The sequence below is a fragment of the Triplophysa rosa genome, linkage group LG2, assembly GCF_024868665.1.
Source record: "Triplophysa rosa linkage group LG2, Trosa_1v2, whole genome shotgun sequence".
Classification (NCBI taxonomy): Eukaryota; Metazoa; Chordata; class Actinopteri; order Cypriniformes; family Nemacheilidae; genus Triplophysa; species Triplophysa rosa.
Window position 1 is genome coordinate 15,458,809 of NC_079891.1, and position 27,263 is coordinate 15,486,071.

At 37.4% G+C, this 27,263-nt stretch overlaps 1 protein-coding gene and 1 long non-coding RNA gene across 4 annotated transcripts; one reads left to right on the top strand and one right to left on the bottom strand.

Annotated features, from left to right (window-relative positions):
* Positions 1–516: 516 nt before the first annotated feature.
* LOC130566717 (uncharacterized) lies at positions 517–2,570 on the bottom strand. The gene is made up of 4 exons (XR_008964512.1): positions 1,899–2,570; positions 1,726–1,825; positions 1,484–1,589; positions 517–1,408 (listed from the first exon to the last, which is right to left on the bottom strand). It is a non-coding gene; the product is annotated as an uncharacterized LOC130566717 (long non-coding RNA).
* Positions 2,571–4,857: 2,287 nt separating this feature from the next.
* On the top strand, positions 4,858–26,903 carry si:ch211-204c21.1 (disabled homolog 2). Of its 3 annotated transcripts, none has more exons than XM_057354404.1 (14): positions 4,858–5,357; positions 13,252–13,458; positions 17,228–17,376; positions 17,960–18,058; positions 19,088–19,219; positions 19,416–19,499; positions 20,449–20,472; positions 20,575–20,607; positions 21,529–21,591; positions 22,897–23,508; positions 24,240–24,387; positions 24,678–25,184; positions 25,292–25,367; positions 25,487–26,903. In XM_057354404.1, the coding sequence occupies exons 2-14, from the start codon at positions 13,377–13,379 to the stop codon at positions 25,515–25,517; spliced, it is 2,040 nt and encodes a 679-aa protein (XP_057210387.1). In that variant the 5' UTR covers positions 4,858–5,357; positions 13,252–13,376; the 3' UTR covers positions 25,518–26,903. The 3 variants fall into 3 exon arrangements, with proteins under 3 accessions (XP_057210387.1, XP_057210379.1, XP_057210369.1); XM_057354396.1 differs by having other exon boundaries at positions 4,864–5,353; positions 25,292–25,356; XM_057354386.1 differs by having other exon boundaries at positions 4,865–5,357; positions 25,292–25,356.
* Positions 26,904–27,263: the final 360 nt, after the last annotated feature.

Consider the following 27,263-nt stretch of genomic DNA (forward strand, 5'->3'; position numbering starts at 1 on the left):
ACCCCTTTGTAGTGACCTTCATGTTCCCCCTCCTCTGCTGTATTGTTTGTCTGTCGTGTTTGTCTTCATTCCTGTCTGTCTTGCCCTGCTAATTTTTTCCCTTGGGCCGCCAAGGTGCGTCCCTTGGGGCGGGGGTACTGTCATGATCCTGTCCTTCTGAGTCCTGTCATGATCCTGAGTTTTCTAGTTTTGTGGACAGGGTCATGACAGTACCATGTCTTGTGTGTGTGTGTGTGTGTGTGTGTGTGTGTGTGTATGTTGTGTTGTGTCCTGTGTTGAGACACGTGGCTGTTGTTATGACATTGCTCCACATGTCCTCCTGCTCGTGCTTTGGCCCCGTCCCCTTGTTTCGCCGTTATCTCTTCTTTTTGTGACCAAGCGTCGGGGGTGCGACGGCACTAATCACAACCTACGACTACGCCACCTTGGGACTTTCACCCAAAGATTTACCATAAGCTAAGCTAAGCTAAGTAAACGAACAACACAGGTTCAAGTCACTCAGGCAGAGAAATGGGTAAAAAAGTACAAAATATTTATTAATATAATCCACTTAATGGCAAGGGGCTGGGACTTATCCACCAGGGCTGACTTAAATCACTTCTAGATCAATTCACCACATCCAACTGTGCACACACGTAGGCATGCTAAGGCTAGTGCTAGTGGCGAGCACTGCACACAGTGAAGAAACACCACCACCAAGGTCAAGAACAATCCACGCAATGCCCTTGGGTACCCAGACCCTGCCAAAAAGAAAGAAATCCATTTAACAAATGGGGGATGCGAATCCCCGTGTCAATTGGCACAATGATCAACGCAGTCAAAAAAAACAAAGACACAAAATAAACAAATTAGAATAATAAATCAACCAAGGACCCAAAAAAAGGACAAGGCTCAACTGGAACACTTTTAAACAACGGCTGTCACGTCGTTAAAGTACAATGTCCTCGAGCCAGTCAAAGTAATAAAGTCCTTGTACATATCGGGTCCAAAAAATAATATACAAAACAAGAAAAGAATCGGATCCAACATTAAACAAAGGTTAATATAAAAAAAACTAAACTTAGCCAACCAAAAATGCATAAACATGACAAAAAAACAAACAAAATAAGGAAATCACATTAACCAAAAATGACTGAGACTCCAAAATAATAATAAATCAAATGAAAACAAACTGAACTCAAACACTGGAAGGGAACAAATTGACGTAAAACCCGAAAGGGAAACAGACTGAAGTCAGACCGTCAAATCCGGAAAGGAAAACAGACCGAAGTCAGACCGTCAAATACGGAAGGGAAAACAGACCAAAGTCAGACCGTCAAACCCGGAAGGGAAAACAGAACATTAACGCTGTCCAAAGGAGCGCAGCACGACCCCCCTGTTCTTTATGATGTAGACCTCATCCATAAGCCTAGGGCAAAAAGCAGGGGTGTTACACGGTTAGATATTTCCTCTTACCTTATATCCACCTGAAGCACGTACATACCCATAACAGGATGCGCTAGAGAACGACACTCCGATCTTCATGACGAATCACACAAGAGCACTCGGAGCGAGAAATAATACCGGAATCAACCTGACAACACAGCGATCTAGAGGAAATAAAGCAGGGAACAGTTCAATAACGACCCTGCTTATCACCCAGAAAGGAAGTTGCTGTATAAAACAAATAAGTTGTAAACAACTACACATACGATCAATCCCATGACAACTAACAATAAACTTTACCGTTTATGGTGTCCACATCCACTCACGGAAAGTCAGAACGTAACACAGCAATCACAGCATATAGACTGCGCAGTGTAAATGACTACAAGCGATCCCACCGCTAAAAAAGAATAGCATATTAACAAAATGGTCCCAGCAAAACCCCAGACAAACACACTATAGCAAAAGCCTACCGTGGCGGGTATCCACATCCGATTCAGATGGTGCAGAGGTTCATGGGAAGTGAACAGGTGACTGCGGGTGACAAGGGCACTTGCCCTTTTATACTATAGGGGAGCATCGCTCATAGGCCAAACCCAACATTACCATGGGTACCAACACATTTAGTATTTGATTCCCGTCACCTGCCCATCACAGGTACATGGTTGGTTTCCTGATGTGTTCCTGTGTTCCTGTATGCTGAATAAAAATATTTCTCCTAACATTCACTTTATTTATTTTTTGTTATGTAACATGTATTGTAGTATTTTACAAAACTTTACTAAAAATATTCACTCCTGATTGACAGTGGAAAAACAAACATTTTACTACATGTTGTTCATTCAAACACTGACGTCAGGGAACAAAAACAGCACTGCCCTCTCTAGGACCGAATCCTAGCAGTTCCCCTGTTTGAGATCCTTAAAGAGAGAGTAAAAACATACAAAAAACGACTTCATGAAAGACGAAAAAAATGCACATAATAAATTACTCAGAGTAAGACTAAAAATAATCTTATTAACATTGTAATATCATTGTTTTAGGCAGAATTTCTATTGTGAGGGCAAATGTAACACAAAACATAGACACCATCTCTCTCTCTCTCTCTCTCTCTCTCTCTCTCTCTCTCTCTCTAATTATCATTCATTTTCTCTTACATATTCAGTATAGATTAAACAAAACCGAAAGTGGACCATCACTGATTTGTGACTAAAACTAGTATTTAAAATCTGTCTGGATGCACAAAATAAATTACATTTGGTTTGACTCCTGCAACTGTATACAGACTCCTGAAAGTATACAAATATGTGACCCTGGACAACAAAATTTATGGGTCAATTTTTCGATATTGAGATTTTTACATAATCTGAAAGCTGAATAAATAAACTTTCTATAGATATATGAGTTGTTAAAATAGGACAATATCTGGCTGAGATACAACCGTTTAAAACTCTGGAATCTGAGAGCGCAAAAAAATCTAAATATTGAGAAAATTGCCTTTGAAGTTGTTAATCAGGGGCACTGTGGCAGACCATCCACTCACAAAAATAAAGTTTTTATATATTTAAGGTAGGAAATTTACAAAATATCTTCATGGAACATGATCTTTACTTAATATCCTAATGATTTTTTGGCATAAAAGAAAAATCGATCATTTTGACCCACACAATGTATTTTTGTCTTTTACTAAAAATGTTCCCGTGCTACTTAAGACTGGTTTTGTGATCCAGGGTCACATATCACTTCCTACCCAAAGTTCTTCTGGCTCACTTGTGGGCCACAACATGTTAGTTTCTGGCTCAGTGGCGGCTGGGTCCCCGGCCCAGATCTGGCCCACACACTGATACACTGAAAAATAATTATTCACTCAACTTGACTCGGAGTCATCTGAACAGATTCATCTTGTTGATGTCAAGATCTCACCAGAGGAGAATTAAACACAACCACTATTAACATCTTCACTTATTACAGACACCGCTTTTACTTTATCTCATAAATGTATAAAAGATCTTAGTGAGAATGAACAGGGTTTTGATCTAGTTTATATTTGATTGAAAACATGTTGGTTTGACGTCACCATTATGGTGATCAGTGTTTATCTCAGTAAGGCTCTTGACTTGACTAATTTAACAGGTGCAGTTATGTTTTACTCAGAACACTTGTGCATCTGTGAAACAACGGTCCTAAAAGAGGTTTTACTGTTTCAACTGATATGATTATGTCATGTTGTGAAGCTGTGGTGTTGAGATGAAAATGGCTTGTGAAAGCTTTTTGTGTGTGCGTGAAACAAACATCATTCATATGACATATCATGCACTGTATTAACACTCAGAGCAGGTGAACAGTTTCAATTCTCAAGGAAGAGAGACATCAGCACTCATCATACAAACCTCAACTATGGTGACAACAGTAAAGTTCTGGTGCAAAATGTATACATGCTGCAGTGCATGCTGGGGAGTCATGGATGAGTTGCGTGCTATGAGGTTCCCCAGCATGCACTGCAGCATGATATTATTTTACTTACCATTCTTGAGATTAATAGTCTGATTGTTGATGTCTCTGTGTATAGCAGGCTATTGACTTGAAATTTTCACATTTGTGATTTTTTTTTGTAAAACTAGAGCTCAGAGCTGCATTCATGAACTTTGAGAGACTAAAGATAAGAACTCATATGATATGTGAGTTGTATCTTAGATGCTAGGTATGAATACAGTTTGTTCTGTGATGATCTTAGCATTTGGTCATCTTCTATTTTCTTGACCAAAGTAACATGTGTTCTAACACTATTGTAACGGTCAGGAAAAACGAATATCAAAAATGAAGAGTAAAGTGCTTAGTTAAATGTCACAATGATCACCATAATGGTGACTTCAAGCAAAATATTATTCATGAAATATAAACATGTTATTTCTCAACAAGATATGTTGTGCACGTGTGAAATAAAGTGAAAGTGTTGTGTGTAATAAGTTAAGATGTTAATGGTGTTTGTGTTTAATATTCCTCTGATAAGATCTAGACAGATTTAATTTTCATCTAAAGCTGCCCTTAAGTCTGTTGTAGATGTAGAACACTGAGCAGTGTTAATTTACTCTGTAACTTAACTCAGTTAAAGCATCAAGATGACTCTTTGCAGATGATTTAAATTAGTCAAGTTGAGTGAAGGAATCTTTTTCACGGTTCAGTAAGTGGGCCACATCTGGGCCACAGCCCTTCATTCAATAATCTCTGGGCCACATTCATTTTTCTACTCACAATCAAACAGCAGTGTGTGGACCACATCTGGGCCGAGGACCCAGCCGTGTATCGGGCCACAAGTGCATTTTGCTACCTGGGTACCATGTGTATTTCAGTAATCCTGTCTGTGCCACTACTAATTGTATTTACCAAGGCAACCCTCACTCTTTTCAAAAAGACCAGCCTGGATTTAACATATCGGTGAAATTGTGCAATGAATATCTTGGTGATGGTTAAGAATTGCATAATGTTATGGCAGGAAATGTAGTGACTGTATGTCATCTACAGGAAAAGTGCAGAGACAAGCAGTATTTAGCCTATATATTTGGATGGGATATGATCGATGTCAAATGAATTAGCCTTTATGAGGTTAGCATAATGCACTGCAAACATTCGTTGAAAATGACGATGTGAGACGCAGTTTGAATGAGAGGAGGATTACAGTCTGGTTCTCAGAGGGTTAAAATTTCACTTTGAGGGGGAGTTACCCGAATCTGCAGTAACATCAGAGCGCGCATTCCTCGGCAGAGCGGCCAACATCCCGGGAATAAGACCTTAACCGTCAACATCTCAGACTCACAGCCCGGGAATTTACCGGTGCTACACACGATTCCACACCATTCCCAAATCTTATCTTCTCTGCCGGTTAGGACAAAGCTGTATGAGCATGCACGGTTCTCCTAAATCCCTTAACGTAGGTGAGTACAACATTTTCCCGTGAAACGAACGTGGTAGAATGACAGCCTGTCAGAAAACCGGTGTATTGAGATGATCTCGCGGTTTATAATGAATTTCAACAAATGCGTGAATTGAAAACGCGATGTCGTGGTTTATTTTTTCTTACAGAATACACTGGTCGGTTTCCATTTACTGCACCGGGAGCTCTGTTGCTGTCTGAAATCCGTTATGTTGGCTCGATTTTCCGTCTGTCTGTAGCAGTATCGTGTTGTGTAGGCTATTTACAGATTTACAAATCATAAAACATGCTCACAGCGGGACACGGCTTAGGCAATGTGAGATGAGCGAGCGTTTCGATCAGATGTTACATGTTGCGTTATGAATAGAATAAAGCCCTACAGCAGCACCTACCGTGTTTTAGCGTTGAGCGACATTTCAGTCAGATATTTACTGGTATGGGTTACAGTACGTCCCTCTTTCTTTATGTCATCTTTATGTTTGTGTATCTAAATCCATGTATTCTGTTTCTGTTTTGGAACCTGTGGATTTGCAGTGATGATGATATCACGTCGCTATTTGCCAGTGGTCTGACCTAAATTCACAAATGTTTACATTCATCATCAGTGACCATGTCATATATAAAAAGGCTTGACACCACATTAAAAATGTATCTTACCTTGATCTAGTGTAGCATAAGACAAAACTTGCAATTATATAGGGTGGTAGCCTACCTAATAATCCTGTGTGGTTACTGCAGAGAACCAAGACCACCCAGAGTTCCTCATAATCTGATTTGATAGATGTTTGCTGTCCAATTTGAATTTGTTTGCTTGTCATGGATTAGCTTTTAGACTTCAAGATGCATGGTTGGAACTTACAATTATACAAATACAATTTTTCAGGACGGGTCATCAGGGTTTAAAGTCTCATGCATGTAAAGACCCTAAATAGGGCCTACTGGTGAAAAAGGGCACTGGGCTGTTTTAAAGGGCATTTGTGCATTGGTTTGCTTTTGGTTACAGGTATGATCTCAGTTCAAGAGAACGTGCTTGCATGTCATTAAGTCCAGGTTGACCTTAATCACGGTTGTGCGAGGGGTGGAGAATCAAAGCCTTTAAGCATTAGAAGAACCCAGCAGAATTGAAGACAAGTTAAAAAGAAGAGAGAAATTTCACTTACTAGAACTTTAAGATCTCCACTTTCTCTCTTTTCCTGTATGGCATTTTCATCCATTTCCCATTGCCACACCATCCCCCAAAGTACCTTTTAGAGGAGGAAATGCCACAGTAAATACATTCCTTTTCCTCTCACAAAGCTCGTAATGTTGAGGGAACACGTAACCCATTAATATGACTTGACATTCAAGAAGTCTAAAGTCAAGAATAAAAAGTATCTGAAACATTGGAGGAAAATGTCTTTGTTCAAACATCAGACACGGACACATGCCTTCAATTTCATTAAAAGGGGAAATGTGTTTCTACTTAATATGTGTAAATGACTTTACCAAGGACAAGGAGCCAACACTGTGTTTAACCGTTTTAAAATGTAAATTGCCATTTAAAAAAAAGATGCCTGTATGACTCAGATCAAGACATTCTTTTTCGCTCTTGTTGGTACAATGTGTGCAGTTTTATTGGAACCAGATGTTGGCACTCAACTTAGTTTCCCTTATGTCCTTCATTCTAAACTCTCTGAGGCTTTCAAATGCTGTCAAACAACCTACGTCTTTCTTTTTATGGGAATGCCCACATGTTTTAAAAAAGAGAGTAAATATCACAAATAACAAAGAAACAAACTCAACTCTCTGTCACTTTGAGTCTTAATGAGAATCTTCTTCTAAGTCTGTTTCTACCGCTGTGATATTTTATGAGACAATAGGGACTGCTATTGTATTTCATTGTAGACGGGTAAGTAGAGAAGTCGTAGATGTCCTTTTATGTGTAGAGTGGAATTTCAGTGTGGCGGCCACATGCTTAGGTAAGTGACCTTTGACCCAAGTGTTTGTTTGTAATGCACTTTCCCCTCCTAAATAAGGAATGAAATTAGGATTTTTATTTTATTTCAGAAAAGAATGAAAAATGGTTTATAACCGTTTGCTTTCTTCATTATCTACTAGGATAACACATGATCTTCCACCCACAGCCAATCAGATTTAAGTATCATTAGTGATTTCTGTCTGGGTCTGATGCGTGGGCCCTAAGTGTACCAGCTTTGCATTGGATTTATAAACACACAGTGACTGTATCTATCCCTCACCCTATCAACAAAGGTTGTGCCCCTAAGGGGATACCTTGCCCATCTACTATTGTTCAGAAAAATTTGTTCAGAAAATTTTAAAAATCAAGAACAACCTTTAGCCTGTGCTTGAACCTTTGTTTAACTTTTCTCTGTTTTCAAGTTCTCATCATTTAATACTCTAAGTACATTGTGTCCCAGATGTACGTACAGAACGCATTTTGTTGGTTGAAGGTCTTATAAGCAATCCTGTGGATTACTGCACTGGTTCTAACAGCAAACTACATTGAGATCGTTTTATCATGTAAAGGTATGCTTTACATTTGCTCTGTATTTAATGCAGAATTTGTTGTGTGACTTGATGGTTGTTATGTGTTCAATGAAGTGTTGTGGGTCAGGCAGTGTTTGTACACTAGACATTTTAATACCTCTTTTGTAGCAGGTCTGAAACACCTGTACGACCACACAAGCAGAGGGACGAAATTATGGTGTACTGCACTTCTCAAATGTTTTTACTTCTACAAAACCTCTACTTATCATAAGACCTCATGCTGAAAAGATGAACTATATAATGATTTAATTTTTCTCTTCTGCTGTTGTAGTGATACAGTAGTGTGAATGCAGATACACAAACCCTAATTTTATTTTTGTATATTGTTGAGATTTGGTATGCTAACATTAATAATTTTATTGCTTCAGGTCGTATTATTCTCACTTAAGGTTCCGATAAATGAAGAAATGTAAAAAAAATCTTTATTTAAAATAAATAGTTTTTAAAGTTTAATTGGCTTCAAATGTTATTTCTATATTGTAGTGCTATTGTGAACAAAAATAAATCGTTTTTAAATAAATAAGTTTGATAGGATGTCACATAAAATCCCTTCTAACAATCAGTTTCTCTCTTTGAATGTGGGATGTAATTGTTTAACATTTCTTCTAAGGCTTTGTGTATACTGTGTATCTTACCCTCATTTTGTTTGATTTTGTGTCTTGGGTGATGGATTGTGTGTTTGCTGTGCAAAGCCAGCCTGTGAGTGCTCCTCTGTGAAAAGAGTTGTCCATACCTGTCTTACTGGCAAACGGGTGCCATAGCAACCATGAGAATCCAAAGCCTTCAGTGTCATGCAGTAATAAATGGTTACAGGTTGTATTTAGATTGCAAAACGTTGCGAATCAGTTCTATTATAAATCAAGAAATTAGCACATTAGAATGGCACTTACAGTTTGTAGTTGACCACTAGCGTTGGGCCGATCACTATATGGTTTAACTAGTGGTTTTACACTTTTTTACTAATGGTCATTAGTCCAGTATTTACTTAAGATTCAATATAACACACTGTGCTTTGGACATGAAATGCAAGAAACCAGATGTTACCACACCTAGTTGTGGCCAGTTTCTGCTCTGATCGCTTTCCTCAAACAGTTCATTTTTCTCAGCCAGGAACTGAAGGATTTTGAGGTGTACTGACGCCATTAAATACGTTGATTGGTCTTGCATGTGGCATGTGTACAATAAGTTCCTTGTTCCTGGTACCTTAGTTTCCTGTTGACGACTGACAACACACCCCTGGAGATTTTCTCTGTCCCATGTGTTTCCCTCAGAGGTCTGAGATTCCTGGCACTGATCTGGGGAGGATGTGTCTTGGCTTACTTGTGCGTATTTACACATACTCCATAGTTTGGGTCAAGTGGCAACATTGTGGCTGAGGACTCAGGGAAGAGGAAATAGGGTGTTTATATCATTTTTCTTCCTCTTTAGAGGTGTTGTCTAAAAAAGGCTACAAGACCAAGTATAGGAGACCATTTGAGATGCCATGACAGGACAAGAGAGTTAAACACAGGGTAAGGTCTTGTCAGGCCAACCACATAGTACAAATATTGATGTTTTTCTTGTGCTTACTTTCGGCCAGGAAATACTCAAGTATTCTTAGTAATGGCTGGGAAAGTGGCTTAAAGGTACAATTATTATTATACAAATGTTAATATTAATTTAATTTATTCATTTATTACTGCTGCTTTTCAAATGTCCTGTGGCAACTGTAGGCTATGAAAATCCAACTAAACATGCATAAAATTATTATATTTTTAAAAATATAAACATGTATAAACATTTAGCGAAATAAACATAAACCATCTTAAAATGTGTTGTGTGAAACTGTATCTGTATTTTTCTTTTCTAAAGCTGGTGTACTTATTTACCAATGAGACAGTACCAGTATGGGGCATATCAATGGTTGGACATTTTAAATAAAACTAAGAAGTTCAAAGCCTGGACAGAATATACAGTTTAAAAATGTTGACTGATTAGTTTAAAACAGACTGTAAAATTGTGGGTGTTTATTGGAAAATTTTTACCACAGTTTTTCTGGTGATTGTGATAAAGTTTTTTTGAACGTGTCACAAACAAATTGATAGTTCACCCAAAAATTAAAATCCTGTAATCATTGATTTGCCTTCTTGTCATTTCAAACCTGTAAGACGTTACTTCTTTCGCACAACACAAAAGAAGATATTTTGTAGAATGGTGGTGTTTGAACAACAGCTGTACCCATTGACTTTCATCGATTTTGTGTTCATACAATAGAAGTAATGTGTACCACCGTTATTTGGTAACAAACCAACTTCAAAACTTCTTCAACATATCTTGTTTTGTGTTCTGCTGAAGGTTTAAAACGACAAGAGGGTGAGTAAATCATGACAGTTTTTTTAAAAGCATCCAACATCCTTCCACAATAATGTGAAATTTTAGGTATATTCTTCATTGATCATGGTGGCATCCATCAAACAACAAAGAAGAATGTGGCACACAACCAGACACACAATATAAATGGGCATTTTTAGAGCTGACTCGAGTGTCTGGATCACAGTGATGCTGTTCAGTTCTAGGAAAATATGTCAGATCACAGTAGCCTGGTGTGTCCTTCACTACAGAGCACTCAGGCTACAGTATATGCAGATTGCCTTCCAAACTGATTTTCTTGGCATGCTCGCACCTTTACCTGATTAGCTTAATTCCCTTTGGTGAATTGGAAGCTGAAACAATGCACACAGTGCATTTAAATACTGTGCTATCTGTGGGCACAATTTATTCTTAGTAAATATCTCTCAATATGTCATTATCTTTTATTAACAGCCTAACAGGATCAGGGTGTCAGCTAGACAGATATTAAGACTTGATGTCTGTTTAGATCTATTCTGTTGTAATAGATCGTCATCCACATTCTTCCTCTTTTTTAACCTTCCGTAGCTTCTTCCTTTCAGGGAAGGGAAATCACATGTCTGATAAGGACACTACATAGTGGATATTTTTTGCCAAGGTTGTTCTGTCTATCGTGAGTTGTGGACAGCTGTTGTTTTGGGAAGGTCAGCTGGTACTATTTCCTCTTATAATAGAATCTACTTGCTTGTTATGGACAGCAGACGTTTAGGGTCACATGTGCTGCTGGTGTGAGAGGTGAAGCTGATTATGGGTTAAGATCTATTTATGTGAGATGAAGAATATCTTTTTTGAGTCTGACAAAATTTGACAAGAGAGGGTAGCTTATTTTAACTATCATGTTTTGTTTAGTGTCTAATAGACACAAGGTTGTTTTCAGAAATATGTAACGTGTTGGGTTAAAACTAAGTAGCTTTTTGCAATCCTTTGAGAACTTTAAACCAAATAAAAGAGAAAGAAGTAACATACTTTTTATTTAGAGGTCCCAAATAAAAAATATGATTAAATCTAATGAATTGTCATGATTCTCTACTGATGTAAAGTACAGTTTATTTGGAGTTCTTTTCCGTTTCTTAGTGTTTCAGTATATAGAACACTTTGGAAAACATAAGCAATGCTGATCAAACGCTGGTCCAGATAAACTTCTTGTTTCCGTTTTTAATGCTACACAAATGTTTTAACAGACAACAACAAACAATTTAAAATGTTAAATTGATATCTTTATGATTTAATTATACATGTAAGATGTCAAAATTAAATAAATAAAGATTAAACTGGAAGTGCTTCTGAACACAAAGAAAGATATTTGGAAGAATGTAGGACAGGAAACCGTTCTGGGGCACTTTTGACTACCAGTGTAACTTTTCCTACTATGGTAGTCAATGGTGGCTAAGAACTGTTTGGTTACAAGCAGTCTTCCTAATTTCTCTCTCTGTGTTCATCAGAACAAAAAAAATTATACAGATTGGGGACAACTTGAGGGTGAGTAAATGATGATAGAATTTTCATTTTTGGGTGAACAGTCCCTTTAAGATTGTTAAATCTAAATCTTAAGAAGACACTACGTAAGGTAGATTTCTTCTTTTTAACCCTTGGGATCTCATCAACCCAAGGCATTAAAAAATCTGAAAAAGTATGAAATACTGAATTTGTAGGTATTTGAATGTCAGTAGCATTATAGGAAATAACACTCCACAAAACAAGTTTTCTGCTATTACTCTAGGAAATGTACTCTCAACATGAATGACAGCAGATATTTTTGCAGCATAAACATTTCCAGTTCTCCCATCTGGTTGATTCATGGTTCATAAGAACACCCAGTTCCTAGTTGTTTCGTAATCACGTAACATTATTGCAATGTTGTTGTGCATGTTTTACTGGCAGGATATTTCAATGAAAGAGTGTTGGAGCCTGTTAAAGGTGAAGGTATTTATAGACATCTTGAGTTGATTGTGGGGCGAGGATAAACATCTCAAATATTCGAATGTAGGAGTTGCCTCAAGTTTTTGATTGAAGGCAAATATGCAAAAATAGCCGGCTTGCGGTATGAAAAAGGTGGAGAATAAATACATCCCAGATGTAAACAAAGTTCTCACTTCATGTCTTCTGGTGCAGGGTTAATAGTAATGCAGAGACAGCAGGAGATAAAGCAAACAGTACCATGCTCTTGTCAGTTTAACCTGTAATAGATACCTCAACGAGAACAGGTCATAGAATTTAAAACCGTCTCGGTGGCCTTTCACCTCAGATAAGTCTAGAGGAGAGGCAGTTATCTGTAGTAACTCAAAACATGAGTGTGTATTTATGGCTGAACGAGTCAACTCAACAGAGTTCTCCAGGATGTTTATTCAGCTTTGGTTTAAGCACAGTCACTTTGATTTCTGTGCTTGTGGATTTACTAAGTCACCTGGGATGTAAGAGCTGGTTAGCAGGGAAGGTTAAAAGGTGGTCAGTGCATGTTTAGAACAAGGTTCATTAACATCTAACATGGAATGAGTAATTGTGTGTAGTCTTGCTGTAATGTTTATGGTGACGTATGAACAATTTTTCCAAGTAGTTCTACACCCACACTTCTTTGAGGAAAGGCAAAGTTGAGTTTTTTTCATATTTTGATAGAATTTTGATAGAACTTATTGTGTAATTTTACCCTTTTATGCATAGAGGTCACTACGTACAGTGGACAGCTATTCAAAAAGCCATTTCTTGCATACTCACCTCTTCAGATGTTCACACAAGTGAAAAAATGTGTTTTAGAAAGTTAAAATCTAGATTTGTTTATGTCCTTGAAGCAGGTAAACACACAGGAAAACAATGTAAATGAGTTTGCTATAATTCATGCATGAAACAGTTAAAATAGTAGATGAATTGACAATGTGAAGTGTTCTTTGATATTTAATGTGGATGTTTTTTCTAAGCTTCTACTAAGTCTGTTTTTTGTTTGGCTTTCTCTCTTAACTGTCCAGTGTGGGCACAGCTGATCGCGGTCCACTGCTGAGTCAAGCTGTGGGACACACACTGCCGAGAGGAGAGCAAGAGTGCTTTACCCATCCCGTCTTCACACCCGTTTGCACAAGATCGGACTCCAGACATGTCTACGGAAGTGGAAACCAGCACACCCCCAGTCGAGCAGGAATCGTTTAAGATGCCCTCCAAAAAAGAAAAGAAGAAGGGTATGTGATAAAAGCAAAACAAAGCTTTTTATGACAGCTGTGCCAGTCATTGTTGGAAGGTTGTAATCAAAATTTCTGAATTGGTGGTTTCTCTGTCAAGTCTATTATGAGATGGTTTATGATGTACTATTTTAAGACAGTCCTAAAAACTGAATTTATTTTCTTTGTGTGAAGCAACCTATTCATGTCCCCTAGAATGTCATTAGTGGGATGTTCATGTCCGATTGTCCCTTTGAAATATGTAAGAAAAAAGGAAGCTCACAGCGTACGTATCCCAGTGCACCAGAAAACTAACAACATACTTACATACTGTTTTGTTAACTAACACACTGAGCCCTTATTAGAGTTTAACCTGAAAATAATTCCATTGTGCTCGCAACCTCCCCACATGTAAAGGCGGCTTGTTTGGAGACTTGATTTACTGTAAGAATTTACACAAAATAAAGCTGCGTAGAAAGACAAACGGTTTCGATTTAATAGGTATTTTAATATGAGTTTATCAGTTTATTAGCAAATGTGTTTTATTTGGTTTAGTTTTGAGCGTGAGAGGGGTTTTTATTTGTTTCATAGTATATTGCATTAAAACCTTTGCATGCGTTTTTATTTGTTAATATTTATTTATTTTTATTTAAAGGATTTGTACAAGGATAATACACATAACTATGAGATGTATAAAGTCCTTACACAATGAAGCGTTCTATTTTTATTACCTTAGAATGAGCTATTTCTATCTACATACGCCACAGGTCCCCTTGCATGGAATTCACCATGTTGTTTCTACAGTAGCCCTAAATGGACCATCTAGAGCGTGTTTCGTTAATACGTTATCTCCTTCGGTAAAGAAGCAAAAACGCGATATGATCTTAGTTCTGTGTCAGCCACCCTACTGCTTTGAAAGGGAAGGGTGGAGTGAGCTATATACAGTAAACTAAAATCTTCATATTGCTCCTGTACGTTTCCTTCTGATTTGGGCATATTTATCTTATTTAACCACCTAAATATGGCCACTACCCATATTTTCTCACTACAGAACAAAAATGAAATATATCGAGCTTGTGTTTAGTCACTGAAACTTTCCCTTTGCAGTCATAGAAGTTTATACAATATCCAAGTATCATCTTTGGATCAAAGATAAAAAAATCTCAATTTCCATATACGGACGCCAATGACTATAATTGATGAATGCAGTTTATCCTGATTAAAAAAAGGATTAAGTTCCTCTCGAGGACCTCTTGAGTTCATCAAAGTCTATGATGTAGCTCAGCACAAAGTTGGCAAACAGCCGTCTGCAAAACACTAAACTCCACCCTCGACTCCAGGGGCCTCTTTGACCCAATATTTCTCTGGATTTCTTTTTCTAAGATGGATCCTGGTGCACAGTGGTATTGTTTGTCTTGCCTAGCACATTCATACCGACAGAACGCACTGGCGATGGATTCCATTAGAGTTCTGTTTCTGTTTCCACAAGATCTTCCTGCTGCAACTGCAACACACTGTCCAACAAACCTATTTATGAAGCTTTTCCACAGGCTTGAAAACAAGCAGAATGATTCCCACAATATCATGCTGAGAAGCCAGCGGTGATTTGGGTGATGAGGTGCATCTGGGGTTGAAGGAATGATGTGTTGGACATAGAAACAAAAATATATTCCTCCCTCTACATCACATGTTGAACTTCCAGTCATGTTTTAGGATACACTGTACTGTATAATATGGCTTTTGACTTTTGTGTAGACTAGATACATAGGATTTTAGCTTTTGAGTCCACACTTGCGTTTAAATTGACATCATGTGGCACATTTGTAAGCAATAGGCCTTTTACATGGGTCCCTTGTCAATGTGTCAGCATACCTCATCTCAAGAGTACTGGAAGTCTTAACGCCCATCCAGACAAAAATCCCTCAGTATTTTGATTAAATCCAAGACTGTGGGTCTACCCGACTGTACATACAAGGTGTAATTGCTTTGGGTTATGACCAATGATATTTTTAGCAATCGACTTACTAAAACTTTATGGCGCAGTTTCACAGACAAGGCTTAAGGCTAGTCCCAGACTAAAACGAATGTGTGACCTGTCTTAACTGAATATAACTTGCCCAGAAATATCTTAAAATATATCAGTGCCATTGTTTTGTCTCGAGATGCACGTCAGTAATGTATTCTTCTAAGGCATTTTTATAAAAGCGACATAAATATCTTAATTCAACTAAGGCATAGTCCTGGTTTAAGATAAACTGTGTCTGTGAAACCGGGCCTATATCTTTTTTTTCCAAACGCAACAGATAGGCCTTCAGATAATATCTATGAAAACTAAAACTAAATCGAGCATATGTACTGGTATGATACATGTTGGGTGGGTGTTGTAAGAGCAGAAACCTCAAGCCTGTTGAGTCTCTGCATGAGATGAATGTCAATGCTTTCCCTCAGCTTGGCTGCAGCAGGCATGAGGTCTGGGTCTCCGCCAGGCTGTTCTTAGTCTCTTTTTGTTTTTCTGTGTCTGGCTTATTCGCTCTTTCTCCGCCTCTGCCATTTCGTCAACGCAACTGGCCAAGAGGGAACATTGCCACATAGTCACCTGAGCTCAGTTTTTTGACTAAGAGAACAAGTCTAACACAGAGAAGCAGATGTACTGTAAACAGGGAGAGCAAGATGACTGAAGAGTCGAGAGTTAGATAGGGATACCATATCGTCTCTGTCCTTCTAAAACCTTGTATGTCCAAATATACTTTTTAAACGATTAAATACTGTGTTGCCAAAGTTGACAAGCACTTTTTAATACTTTATTGGTTAGATATTTGCAAAACCCATAAACATAAAAGGTGACTAATAATAATGATTTATGGCATAAAATTAAAATCACGAAATATGGAGATACGAGGTCAGAAGGACAGCAGCGATATGAAAGACCTAAGCTGAGGGAGCAATGCATAAAGAAGAAGTTATATTAGATATGCAATGCAGCACTTGGGTGTCATTTGTCCCGTATAGTTTGTCAACCACCCGCATCTGCGATGCAACTAAATTACATTGTAAAAGACTTATTTCACTAATTTCACAGACTTAGCTTTGTCTTTTCCTCTTTCGCCTTTCAAATACTTGAAGCAAAGTTGTGATTAATCTTGTAACTGGATGGTTTAGTTGAGGGATAAAGGATTTTTTATCTTGAAAAATACTTGAACCAAGGCCACAGAAAGGGCTCTGTCACTGTTGCGTTCTGTATAATTAAATAAAGAGCAAATAATTGTTAGTGATGTTCAGACAGATAATGTAAAAACAACTGCTTCCAAGACAGCCAATGCGTTCAATGTGAGTGAATATGTGGCACAAATCCAAAAATCACAATTGCACGGCCAAGACATCGGCAGACAGATATACTGAAACATGGATTCGGACGAACAGATAAAACACTATGATCAGCATATCAGTGGCTCTCTGACGCACTTCATGTTCACTGTAATCAGTTTCCTTTGGGTTTTGTTGGACCATTGAGCAACCACCCATGTTGTGATGAGTACTCGAATAACTTGCTGACATTTTGGTGATTGAGTAACTTCACTTTTAAATTCAGAGGCTCTCTAGAGCTGAAACACTGCAGCAGATAACACTCAGCCCTTTAGTTCCTTCCATTGACATCAATCAGTCAGCAACACCCGTAATGATGCCAATAAATTGTTTCAGTGAGCTTAAAAGAATGTTAATAATACGTCTACTCTAAAACTAGTTGGATTAATACCTCTACTTTTGTTATCTCCTTCTCCTGATTTCTCAGCTGCGGCAAGCCCAGAGAAAACCGATGAGTTCCTGCTAGCCAGGTTCAAAGGTAGTGGAGTTCGATACAAAGCCAAGTTGATTGGTGTAGATGATGTCCCTGAGGCAAGAGGAGACAAAATGAGCCAAGACTCTATGATGAAACTGAAGGTCAGTGAAAGTTATGCTTGGTTTTTTTTGTACACAGCTTGCAATCCATCCATACTTCACTTCACTTAAAGAGATAGTTCAATTCCCCAAAAAATGAAAATTCTGTCATCATTTACTCACCCTGTATAAATGTCTTTGTCCTGCTAGACACAAAGGAAGATATTTGGAAGAATGTCAGGAAAATAAATACAATGGGAGTCAATGGGCGATGAGATCTGTTTGGTTACTGACATTCTTCCAAATATCTTCCTTTGTGTTCAACAGAACAAAGACATGTATATAGGTTTGAACAACCTGAAGGTGAGTAAATGATGACAGAATTTTCATTTTTGGGTGAACTATCCTTTTAAACGTTTAAGGGCCTGATATACAGTATTCACCTCAAAGCACACAAGTTAGTGACACATGTCAACATGACATGTCCAAACAACGTCATGACTTATAATGACAAAAACAGCATTAAGGTCTCAGTACTAGTAAAAAGATAGCATCATGGTCATATGATAAAGGTCTGAACATTTGTGCTATAACTCTGATAAGTGATAAATGTTCATTTATTCGTCTGTTTTCTCTGTGATGACAGGGTAAGGCAGCAGCTGCTCGCTCTCAGGGAAAACACAAGCAGAGAGTTTGGGTGAACATCTCTCTATCAGGAATCACCGTTACTGATGAGAAAACAGGGGTGTGTTTCTCTCTTGTCTCTCTTTAAAGGGACAGTTCATGCACAAATGAATTACCATTACTTTGGAATTTTTTTGTTCTCATCATGTGAGATTTTATTCTTTTATAGACCTCAAAAGTAGACAGGATGTTCATGTCACATTAATAACATTACAATCCAGTATTCTTTATGTTCCAAATCAATTCCAGGGTTCGACATCAGTGATACCAAACGACAGTGATACTTGTGTGTCTCATAACTTATTGTACCATTTTGAATTGCACATAATTGCAATCACAAAAGCTTGGTACTGTATATAACGCATACTGTAGGACTATCATTATGATGCTTTTATTGGCATTTTTGTGTCATATTTGTAATATTTTTCTTAACTTGAGCTGCACATAGAAATATATTTGCTGGGATCACATTTCTTTGTTTACCACATACATGTTTTTAATTAAATACAGCTTTGTTTTTCACAGCTCTATGTGTCGTAATATTGACTCTACTGATAATCATACAGTTTGGAATGACATGAGGGTGATTCTCATTCTCAGTAATTTTACTCTACTCAAGAACCTTTTTCAAGTATCTGTACTTTTTTGGGGGGGATTACTTCACTAAATTATAAAGCATATGTTATACGTTTTACTCCACTACATTTCATAAATGCATTTTTATGTATTTTAGTTTTTTACCTTCAATATTTAAGTACATTAAAAATCTACTTTATTTTTTACAGTAAAATTTTGAGTAAAAAATGTAGGTAAGTATTAAATGTTAAAAATTAACATGTAATTATCAAATGTAGTGGAGTAAGGTACTGTATGATATATGCTTTATAATGTAGTAAAGTAAAGATTTTCCAAAGTAAACGGTACTGAAGACTAAAAATAAAGTATTTTTTCATCTCAGCTCATTTTTTGGGTGAACCGTTCCTTTTATAATATTTATATAAATATAAACTTGCCAATGTTGACAGATATCACTTGATTAACAATCTGCAGTGTTTAATGTTTAACTGTTTCCCTGTTTTGACCTCTCCAGGCAACAATACTCGAGCATGCAGTGAATAAGATCTCCTTCATTGCTCGAGATGTTACAGACAGCAGAGCGTTTGGCTATGTGTGTGGCGCGGAGGGCCAGCACCAGTTCTTTGCCATTAAAACCGCACAGCAGGTCCGTTGAGATTTTACAGAGCATAGCTCTTTCCTTTTCCACACACTTATGACTAAGGCACAAACAAACAAAGACACAGTCAGTTTCTCCACTGTCTCTGTCTTTCTGCAACACATTCCCTCACTGCAAACATTCATTCTTAAACATTTACGGTAGGAAACATGCAGTTTAACACACAGTTTGTATTTCTACTCAGGCGGAGCCTCTTGTTATTGACCTGAAGGATCTTTTTCAGTTAATCTTTAATATGAAGAGAAAAGAAGTTGAGGGTTCAAAGAAGGTACGGAAACCCTGCACAATATTTCAACATGAATCTTTCAATACTACAATATTCGTTGTTTGGACAAAATCATGTGAACACTGGGGATATACGTAATATCTCTTTTAATATATCCCATTCTTCTCATAGTTATGGAGACTGTTGCTTTTAAAAACACCAAACAGTTGGCCTGTTAAGGTCACAAATGTTCCTGCTAAAAATGGGCTTTCACTATTTGTCGCCCTTGCAAATATACTTGTTCAAAACCTTGTTTTAACAGGCAACCTAGACAACATAGTAACAAAAGACAACTTCAATGTTTGTTTTTTGCTCAGTAGCTGACACAATTAAATAGACAGTTCACCCAAAAATGAAAATTCTGTAATCATTTACCCACCCTGAAGTTGTTCCAAACCTGTATACATTTATTTGTTCTGCTAAACACAAAGGAAGATATTTGTAAGAATGTCAGTAACCAAACAGATCTCATCCCCCATTTACTGCCATAGTAGGGAGAATAAATACTATGGAAGTCAATGGGGGGTTTTATATAAGCATTCTTCCAAATATCTTGCTTTGTATTCAGCAAAACAAATAAGTGTACACAGGTTTGGAACAACCTGAGGGTGAGTAAATGGTTACAGAATTAAATTTTTTGGGTGAACTACCCCTTTAATATTAACCCCTATAACAATGGGTGTTCATATTATCTTGTCTGACCCCTGTACGTGAGACATTTAGTTTAGACAAATTACTGCTATTTTAGTGTAATTATTGCGCAATGCAACAAGTTACACGTGAATCGTCACAGTTAGCATAGTGTTAGCAGTGTTTGTCACAGCTTGTTATTCTATTGTTAGATTGTATTTTGTTTTGTGGCTTGCAGCTTCTAGATAGTTTGGTTCACCGTTTTTAAATCACACTTTTGCTTTTTTGTCCATCTTACTAATGTGATCTTGTTTCTCTCTAGGATGAATCAAATAAACTGGTGGAGGTGGGTATTCAAAAATGTTAAAGTCAACTGCTGACTGTTCATAATATATTGTATTTGCTGATGCAAACTGTTTTGTAATTATTGTTGGTCTTACCCTGATAGAATGGCAGTGGAGTTTCACACAATGACAGAAAAGTAAGTGTTATTTACGATATTACAATATTTACGCCTTAGAATGCAGGGAGATACATGCAGTTTATGTGTAGCAAGGGCATAGCAACAATTTGAAATAAGGGGAAGGTGGTCACATTAAGGGAGCAATGTGGAGATTTTAGCAGCATCTAGTGGTGAGGTTGCGAATTGCAACCAATGGCTCACTCCACCCCTCCCATTCGAAGCACTACGGCAACTGACACAGGACAAACATGTCATCACGTTTTCACTTCTTTACTGAAGGAGATAACGTATGGGGATAACGACCCACGCTGTATGAACAGTAGATAGAAATAGCTCATTCTAAGGTAATAAAAACATAACGCTTTATTATTTAAGGTCTTTATACACCTCTGAAGACATAGTTATGTATATTATATTGCAGTTCTGTCAATAGATCCTCCAAAAAAATACACACTGGACCTTTAAGGCGTGAATATTCATTGTTTTCCAAAAAAAAGATGTCACTTTCTAAATGTGGGTTAGTGGTTAAATGGTTGGGGTGCACCCGCACAGACTAACCAAATTCCAAGAGAATTAACTGTAGAATTGTTTCTGTGTTGGTTTCTAATGCCCCCTGCTGGGTTTTCATCATGTGTTCCACTGCATCCAAGCTACTCTCCTCAGGGGGCAAAAGCTAATGAAGTTAGCAGACAGGAAATTACTGAGACACATCACATACCAGCTCTGTTCATTCTTGCTTCACTCCTTTCACTCTCAGACTGTGTAAAAAGCACAATTCTCCTTATTAACATCTCTGTTCATTTCCTTCCATTCATTCGCCATCTTAGCTTTGGCAACCCAGCATGAATAGCTTTTCTCTTAGATGTTTTGGTTGCTATAATTCTGTTTGGCTGGAAAAGTCTGGTCATGTTTTGCTTCTTTAAACTCTGTGTCGTATAGGGTGTCGAACAGCTGGACCTGTTTGGAGACATGTCGACTCCACCTGACTTAAACTCTCCTTCGGTAAGATTTTTGGTCGAGGCTAAACAGAATAAATCAACACAACATGTTTATGTTAGAACCAACTCTGACTGACAATAAAGCATGAGTAATATTCAGAGAACTGTTTTTCAATGATTTTTGTATTAAATAAACACTAAACACTAACATTATTGGTTATTTCCTTAAAAACGTTTATACAAGACAACTTGTTCATTGAAACAAAGCAAGATCATCCAAACGAGACATTACACCTTTAAAAAAGAGACATTGAGTTGCATATCCTGTAGTTCTTGTTTAGTCTTTGGTTGAGTTCTCACAACGTGCTTGATTGACCTCAAATGAAGAAAATACGGTCATGGGCAGCGGAGGGCCTGGGCTCAAGCCAACCAAAATAACATGCACAAGAAATTCAACAAGGCATAGTTGTTAGCTGAATAACCGCCCACTAGAGGTGTTTTTAGGCTGTTTGAGTCTTTTTTCTCATTGTGATGGATTTGAAGAATTCTTAAAGGCTATGTGTGAAAATATTCTATTTGGTATCACGTTCATGGTGTTGACGCAGTGTTTGTTCTGTTCTTCTAACTAAACATTGCAATGGCTGTGAGAGCTCAAGTTCAGGTAATGCCAAGTGAAAAAATACATCTATTCACAACTGTGAAGTTTGTTCATCCATTTTAATTCATCCATTTTCAACTAGTGTTTTGTTGTTCAAAGTATACTATATTGGGGAAAATATATATTATTATTTTTAATGTATATTTACTGTCATTTTAATAAATTTACAAATATTTTGTTACAAATGACTGAAAATGACAAAAATAAACTGCATATTTACAAGTTTGGTGTAAAATAACATGAAAAATATGTAATTTTACTTGGATACATTTTTGTTACGTTTTTTTATGTTATTTTACCGGGATTTTTTACAGTGTACATCATTTCATATTATGTTTCACGTGAGAAATAAATTACAGAATAAAAAAGATGTTAACTAAGATAAAGCTAGATTTTATGGCGTTTAAAGATTTGTATTGCATTTTGATTTAAAAACCTTTTATATTTTAACTTGTTTTGCCATGAAAATAGTTATGAAAGCTAGCAAGCAAACATGTTTGGGTGAACTATTTAGTCATGAATGTCCATGTTGTTTGTGTCAAACTGCCTTTCTATTCATTAAGGTTGCACTTCATCCACCTATAGAGCAATTTTATTTTACTTCAGGCAAGACATGACTTCATCTGTACAACATCACACAACAAAAGTACAGGAATTTATTATTGACATCAGTCAACATTACGTATTCTTCTCTTTCAAATGTTCTTCCAGGAGTCTGAGGACATCCTCTTGATGGATCTGTCCACTGAGATAGACAACAACCAGAACTGCGTTAAAGAAAACCCCTTTACTTCTTCTGTCCCCAGAGTCCCATCCAACCGCTCGCCTGAGAACCCCTTCTCCTCTCAGCTCAATTTCTTCCCCACCCCTATCCATGACCCGTTTAGCGATGACCCATTTTCCAAAAGCAACAACCAATCAAACAGGAAAGACCCTGTCACAGCCAACCACAGCCCTAGTAACTTTATCAACGGAGGCCCTAAAAATGGTGATTCTGATTACTTGGGCCAGCAGTTTGACCAGCTCTCCAACAGGACAGTAATTCAGGCACTCAGTAATGGCCAGTGGCCTTTAGATGGCAGAGCTGTAGAAGCGACTGCGTTGACACAGAATACTATCCCAGTCCAAGAACAGAATGGGAATGGGAAAGTGACACCTAATCCATTTCTGGGAGGTTGTGAGAAGGTGCAGCCATTGCAGAATGGAATGAAGCATGAGAACGGAAGCATGGGTGAACCACCTGTCAATCAAGCCAAGGAATCGGTCGTTATAAGCCCTCCTCCACTCAACACGAAAGCCGGGAGGGGAAGGAGGAGTGTGAAGGTGAGATTATGATTCAGATCATAAGTGATCTGGGATGACTATTTTGCTTCATGCTTTTTAATTAGGTGATCAAAAGGTTTTAGCATACCATTTTAACATTTGTGCCACAGACCCATGGAAGCTTCTTTCTTGCTCATTACATTTGAGGATTCAAAATGTGCATGTCCCTTTAAAGCTGAAGTGTGTTTTTTTATCTTAAAGGCTCTGTACTAGCTGGATCGACTGGGGGGCAATCACATTGCATGCATCATTTTAAATTTTTTCTGTGATTAAATTGACAGATTATTGAGTAGATAATACAAGTATTTAGTACTAGTATTTAATTATTTGAATTGTCAGCTGGATATTCAGCCCCCCCCAAACCCAGTCCTGAAATTACTGTATGGTAAAATGCCATCTTAATATAGAAAGAAATTTACATTCAAGCCATGTGGTGTACATTTGGGATAAACCGACAAGCACTAGACATGGAAAAGCTGTTTAAAAACATTGAAAACAATTCAAATTTGGAAATTACACTTTTTAAGCTTTCTGTCATTCTGAGTCATGTTTATCTAACACAACTTCATCGTCTTGTAATGTTGTGTGCCTTTAATGCTTCAGTGATTTGTTCTTGAAAGGTAAGGATTGATTTGCTAATGATTTTTCAATTACATGTGGATAGTTTCAGAAAGCCCTTCTGTGGTGGTCTTTAAATAATTGATTATGCTTTTCGAATTCCTTTTCTGTAGTCCCCTTCAAATGAAAAACCTGGGACAGATCTGTTTGCTTCACAAAACAAATCAGAATCACCATCACCTCAACCTGAGAATGGCCCGGTTAACCCTATCAATCTGTTCAGCAAGAGTCCTTCCTCCGCTGACACAATCACAGCTTTCAGTAAGAGGCTTGAGACAGGAAAGAAATCATTTGACATTATTTGAGCTTCCACCACCATGAAAATGCCTTTTCTAAATGTCAGCGCATCTTATTCAAATGAAATTTTCAGTTTAGAATAATGGCTGTTGTGCTCATACGATCATGGTTTTTTGATAAGTTAAGTGGTTGAGATAAGGTTAATGTTTTATTATTGCTTTTTGAATTCTGAGAGATTTAAAATGACACAGAACACTAGATCAGTGCTGCTGCATAATATAATGTTACCTTATCAACACATCTCTTCTACACAGAAGGGTTGTCTTTACAACCTCCACCTGCAGTCTCCACTCCTGATGCAGCTCCATGGAATCATCCCATCTCATCCATCTTCCCCTGCACAACCAATGTCTGTCAGTCTTTTACTCAAGCATCAGTCTTCTCCACTTCACCTGTGCCTGCCTGGGGAACCCCTTCAGCAGGGGGTTTTGGAACACCCGCTGCTACCCAGAATCTTTCAACATGGAATAACACCCCAGTTGCCAATGGAATGAATGGATCTTGGACCTCGCATACAACCCTGGGGAACCCCTTCCAGACTAGCATATTTACAACAACCGGAAGCCTTGTGCCTGATGGACAGCAGAGCCCCAGTCCTCCTCCACAGGTTCCACCTCGAGCAGCCACCAAAGAAGTTCCAAAGGTGGACAGTAATGCTTTTGTTGACCTGGATCCTCTAGGAGAAAAGGAGAAGAGAGACATCAAGGACATGTTTAAGGATTTCCAGATGGCTAAGCCACCAAATGTCCCAGCCAGGAAAGGTATCTAAAGCATATATATTGCCAATATTTCAATTCAATATTTCATCAGTTTTTACTTTAATGTAACTGTAGCAACCTGAAACATCCTGAAATCTATTTTACTACAGAGCCATTGAAGGCAGAAGGTCAGAACCCATTCGACAGCTGCTTTGGCACATCTGTACCTGCCACTGTACGTATACAGTATGTAATCACATCCTCAGATCTCACTGTGAAACATTTCATGATTCAACAACAGAACCTGAAAAATAGCTATGTCTACATTTATTTTATTTTGTTTGTTTGTTCTTTGACCTTTGCAGAGCGCTCCTCCCATCAAGGCAGTGGAATTAGACTCTTTCAGAGGTCCTTTTGGAAATCCATTTGCATGATAACCACCTTGATGACTCCATAGGGTCCAAGTAGGGTTCAATAATCATTGAAGAAGAAATTATGCAAAAACTATTCCATGCCAGATGTTTGTTACAGCTTTATGTTTTGTTGAGCTTTGTTTGTATGGATACATGAACTCCATTTTTATGCAGCGTTTACACTAAAGTGCATCCTGATCAAGAGCAGGTCTCTTAGCTCTGTTGTTACATCCATCCTGCCGTGTCCAAGAACTAAATACAGTCTGGTCAGCACTCCGCCTTTTATCCACCACTCTTGGATTTCTGAAGTGGTAACGGACACTCTGAAAATAAACCATCACCCAGAAATGTAACATTATGTATTATGCATCACTAGACAACTGATGCCTTGTTTGAATACTTTGGTCCTTTCATTGTAGTGTCGTGTTTGACTTTGTTTCAATTTCCTACATTTATCAAAGCTTTAGAGATCACAAAGTAACCATGACAAACATTTTTATGACTTACAACTGAGGTATAAACTGTATCAGATTAAGATTTTTTATTGCTTTTCATCTCATTGATTGTCAAGGATTTTATGAAATATCCAAACACAAGCTGACACAATGATCAGCACTATGTACATGTATATAATATCTTTAATGCTTTGATATAACTGTGCAATCTACACCTAATGATCTGCTCTGTACTGATCAATTATACTAAACTTATGTGGGAAAAACACAGCTTTGGCTCTTATCAAATTCAAGATCGATTGAAATTATTTTCTTTACTGTTTATTCCGTGTCCTGTTACTTGTGAGGCGGTAAACTTGCTGCACTCACTAGTAAACACAGTATGTACTGTCAACAAGTAAAAGTTCTCCGTTTCAATTTTGTTGAAGGAATAATCTTAAATTGCTACCATTGGCATGTTGTCAGTGATTGTAAGCTAAACACTTAAAAAATAATATCACATTTCTATGGTAAGTGGGGATGTAATCTTTTACCAGACAAATTAATTTGGCAAACAAGCTGTATGTTATTGCAATGTTTAACAGTGTAAATCTTGAATGATCACTGATATGCATTCATCTCAGTAAATTAATGATTTAGTAAAAAATGGAATGTGTGTACTGTACTGGATGTTGAAGCCTGGATGTTGTGAATGAAATGTGTGTGTGTACATATATAAATATCTATCTGCTCTGTTATGCACTATGCCACCTCTACCTTGGATGTTAGAACTAAGGTGTTTTAAAAAAATGTAGTCGCCACAATAAACTGGAATTTTAGAATTGTCCTATTTATCTTTTACAAGGTTTGTATTCAAGTCTGTTAGACTAAGTCTGCTGGTCTACTTCACAATAAAGTGATGACTGGTTTAATGATTTGGTTCTAACATGTCATATTTCTTCATTTTTCTAAACACAAACAATAGACCATGAATAAATACAAGGATTAACAATAATGATTTTTGTATCCTGGGCAATGTAGAGAGCCTTAGCACAGTGGATTTAATAATATGCAAAAATCACTTTTTTATGTGAAAATCCCAAATTGAATTAAAACTGCCATATTATGATAATGTAAAAAATAGAACACTAATGTAATGCAGTAAAATAAAAAAAGATAAGCAAAAATGCACACTCCAGATATTATTTCAGAAATAATGGATCTCATGAAACAATGAAGACAAAATAATGTTGAAAATAATAATTAATAGAATAATAGAAATACTTAACTAAATT